The sequence below is a fragment of the Nicotiana attenuata genome, chromosome 6 (assembly GCF_001879085.1).
Source record: "Nicotiana attenuata strain UT chromosome 6, NIATTr2, whole genome shotgun sequence".
NCBI lineage: Eukaryota > Viridiplantae > Streptophyta > Magnoliopsida > Solanales > Solanaceae > Nicotiana > Nicotiana attenuata.
Window position 1 is genome coordinate 96444336 of NC_031994.1, and position 4226 is coordinate 96448561.

Below are 4226 nucleotides of genomic sequence, written 5' to 3' on the forward strand. Positions count from 1 at the left end.
GTATTTGATCAGACAAACAAAGCAAAATGAAAAGGAAACAAAAGGAAAAATTAGAAGGAAAATGACATGGCGTATCTTCTCTTTGAATAAATAACGGTTCATGTACCCGTATTAATATAACTAGAGAAAACAAGTCTTTTGCCACCATTTCTTGAACTCTATTATAGAACCCCAAAAGTTTTCTTTCATTTTCTGGTTACGAAGTTCATGTGATGTTTTATAATAGAAAGCGGAGGAGTGAAAATCAAAACCAAGTTCAGAGATTGACAAAAATCAGAAGCTTATTACTAAATTGGTGTGCAATAATAGGACGTCATCTATCTATAATCTGAGGACACTTCAAAGGACAGGTAATTGAAGCATTGTTGTTTGTGGATCATTCTTCTTTCCATTTCTTAGGGTTTTATCTTGTAAAAGAATGTCTGAAATTACTTTGTTAATACGTTTAAAAAATGTTTGCCGGTAGCTTATACTATAATGCTGAATATGTTTTCTTACGTTATTGCACTTTTCATGTTTATTAATTATTTGTTTCTCAATACTCTATGGCAAGTCCTCTAGATAGTCACATGCAAATCCCTTGACAAGAATTCCATTGTTGCTTTAGTGGTGCTTTGTCTATTTATTTCTTAAGTTTATGAAGTGTTTTTGTGTTTAAATTGCTTGTATTGGTTTGTAAGAAGTTATTTCTTGTTATAGAAAGGAGATATGATGTATCCAGTTTGAGGTTGTTATGATCAACGCCGATAGCAGAGAAGGTGGTGGTGATTGTGTGCATTTAGTCTTAGTCAAACATGTTTTGTGCCGAGGAGATGCTAGCCTCGCCTGTAATATACAGACGATTCCATTAGATTTCTAATACTTCATCTTGGGAAATTTAAAACATGTTGGACCAACACATTGAGTACCAAGTGTACTACTCGAATATAGTAGGGGGCTTTCTTTGTTCATGAGTTTATTTCTTTTCGATTAGCATTCTTTTGTTAATCATGTATAAATAAATGACCAACTTGAGTCGAACCGTAAGAGGGAATATGACAAACACACGTCAATAACAAAAGAAAGAAGGACAGGAGTGAGCTCTTGTCATGTGCAAAGATCATATATTAAACAATTGCATTCGTTTTCTTCCCATCCGTACAGGTGAGAATATATTCGGCTGATTTTCTCCTTTAATTTGTTTCGTCGAATATATCTTTCTCTAACACAAAAATGGAGGCATATGGAGAAAGCCAGTCGACCCCTAATAATGAAGAATCAACACAAGGGTATAAGTCGAAAGGAAGAGATCCGGAACTGGCTACTAAGAAACGCCTTGAGAAAAATAAAAAGAAGCAAAACAAAAACAAGAAAGTAAGGGTTTTTGAAGAATTAGTGGAGTGCAGTGGGAATAACAAAGAGAAAGATGAGTTGGGAGTTTGCGGGGAGCATCAATATGTGTTAACAACATCACTAGATTACATTAACTATAATGTGTTGGATTGGGAATCTGTCATGACGAACATGGCAGAAGAAGTGAATTTCGCGCTCAAAACTATGGTGCAATTGCTAGGGGTTAATAAAGAGGTGGCTCTTCTGCAATTTGAACTACTCTTGAAGAGCTTGCATATCCGCAAAGATTACATATTGCTTGTTCTCAAGGCTTTGAAGAAGGTACGATCGAATAGTCCTTTCTATAAGTCGCGTTATAATAATGTGTTTATCAGTATGTGAAATATTACAACATGGAAACTTTGAAAGTGAACAGTTGTTCTTTTGTATGATTGTGCTGATTGGTTATAACAACACTTTGATCTTTTTCCTCTGTTGGATGACTTCAATTATCTTTATATGCACTAATTGAACTTGTTTTTTAGGAGTATGTTTCTAAAGAGGAAGAATATGAAGTATTGAAGAAGATGTGGGATGTGAAGATGGAGCATGCACGACTTATTAGCGATGAGCATTTCAATTTGATTAAGGTAATCTTCAAGTTTTGTACGTCTTAATAATACAAAGTTATCAGACTTACTGGTTTGCTTTGTGGAACAGATGGGGGAAGAAAAAGGAAATAAGAAGCAGAAAATTGCAGAGAAAGCAGAAGATGAGGAAAACAACAACTTTGATGGAAAGCAGTTGGTTCTGTGCATTGAAAAATTGCAAGACATACAAGACAAGCTCGAGAAGATTAATGAAGAAGCAAGGGATGAAGTGTTGAAAATAGCTCAAAAGTTCAGTCAGATCCGCAAGCCAGTCTATGAGAAGCGAAATGATATTATTAAAACTATTCCTAACTTCTGGTTGACGGCATTTTTAAGACACCCTATTCTCGGTAATCTTGTTAGTACTGAAGAGGACCATGAAATTTTTAAGTATCTAAGTTCTATCGAAGTGGAAGACGCTGAAGATTTTAAATCGGGTTATACCATCACCTTCTACTTCAGTCCAAATCCCTTTTTTGAAAATACAATGCTGTCGAAGACTTATACTTTCCTGGAAGATGGACGACCTACAAAAGTTACTGCTTCCGCAGTACAATGGACAGAAGGCATTGGAGTTGCTCCCCTTGCTGAGGAAAGCTTCTTTTTGTGGTTCAGTGGTGAAGTCGATCAGAAGTATGATGAAGTTGCTGCGATGATCAAGGATGAGCTATGGCCGAACCCTCTAAATTATTTCAATGAAGCTGATGAAGAAAAAGATCTTCATGAGGCAGATGAAAGCAGTAATGAGGTCGTAAAGGACAGTGAAAATGATGGCGATGAGGAGGCCGATGAAGCTGATAAAAAAGATGTTGAGGCTGCAGACGAAGAGGTAGTGAAGGACAGTGAAAATGATGGTGAGGAGGCCGGTGAAGAGGATCTTGAGGCTGCAGGCGGAAGTGGCAATGAGGTAGTAAAGGACAGTGAAGATGACTATGAGGAGGCTAATGAAGAGGATCTTGAGGCTGCAGACAAAGCTGGTGACGAGGGAACGGAGAGTGAAGGCTCTTATGATGACTATGATCTAGGAGGATGATAATGAAGATATGACGAAGCCAAATTAACTCCTTTACATACAGCAACTCCTCTTTCTGAGTTCGATCTCGTCTTCAAATATTTTCTTGAATAAGTTTTGTTTGGTGTTTTTGATGTAGCTTTAGATGTTTGGAAAAGAACGTACAGAACATTATTGATAGCTAAATGTACATGCTCTTTTGAACCTACTTGTTTTATCAAGTCTGAGCTTTTGGTTCAAAAAAGAATATTGTTATACCATATATCAGGCTGTAATTCAGCTTTTTCAAAAGATAGTTGTAGCAGGTGTTGACTAAATATTTCTTCTGATACAAATACAAATGCATTAACACAGTTAATGCATGGTCACGGAACAAAGTTATAACACCAGATATCAGCTGCTTTTTTGAGGATGTATATATATATGGTCATCAGCTATGTAGAAAACAAACCTCTAGTTGAATATTGAGTCGGAAGGAATTTATAGACAACAATAATGAAATGATATTTCCTGCATGAAAAGTGAATCATCACTAAATCGCAGCAAATGTTAGACAGAGTGAATTCTTCTCACTGAAGAAGCCGAAAAATAAGTTGTAATCACAATTTCTAAATACCAATTGCATGATAAGCGAGATATATCGCCAAACTTCTCAATCAACTCGCCAATACAAGCCCTAACCCTGGGACATTTCATCCCACGTTATTCCTAATAAGCACATTAACCGTGATCAGACATGACATGAGTAGAGCAGGGAAGTTTTTTTTAAGGAACATTTCTCTCTGCAATTTCAGTAAATGAACCAATTTTTCGCAAGCAACTGAGACAGCCAATCCGCTAAACTTGTGGCACAACTAGACAAAAACCAACAACTCCTATTTGGAATAGATAATCATCTTGAAACAGTTTTGATCACTATCGACTAAGCAAGCCAAAAAAGCTAAAATTTAGTACTAGAGTACGTCATTTTTTCACAACACAAAAGCAAACAGGGGAAAATAGAAGTAGACATATAGCAGAATGGTGTTTTAAGGCATTTATGCCTATAATCACCTCATCAGACATCAATGAAAACCAGTGCTCTTTGAACTAGATAGTGCAGCACAAGAACAACAAAATAAACGCAAATGCAGAAAAAATACAAAAGAAAACAAAATTTGCAAAACCAAAACATGTAGTAGAAAAATCCAGCCATCATTCCTGAGAAGCTTTCAGAGCATCAGTCATCAAGTTCACTTGTTCCTCCATCAGTG

The 4226-nt window shown here is 36.3% G+C and overlaps 1 protein-coding gene across 1 annotated transcript; it reads left to right on the forward strand.

The window, feature by feature from the left end:
- On the forward strand, positions 2032 to 3125 carry LOC109228391 (NAP1-related protein 2-like). The gene has a single exon (XM_019393531.1). The coding sequence runs from the start codon at positions 2032 to 2034 to the stop codon at positions 2992 to 2994; it is 963 nt and encodes a 320-aa protein (XP_019249076.1). The 3' UTR covers positions 2995 to 3125.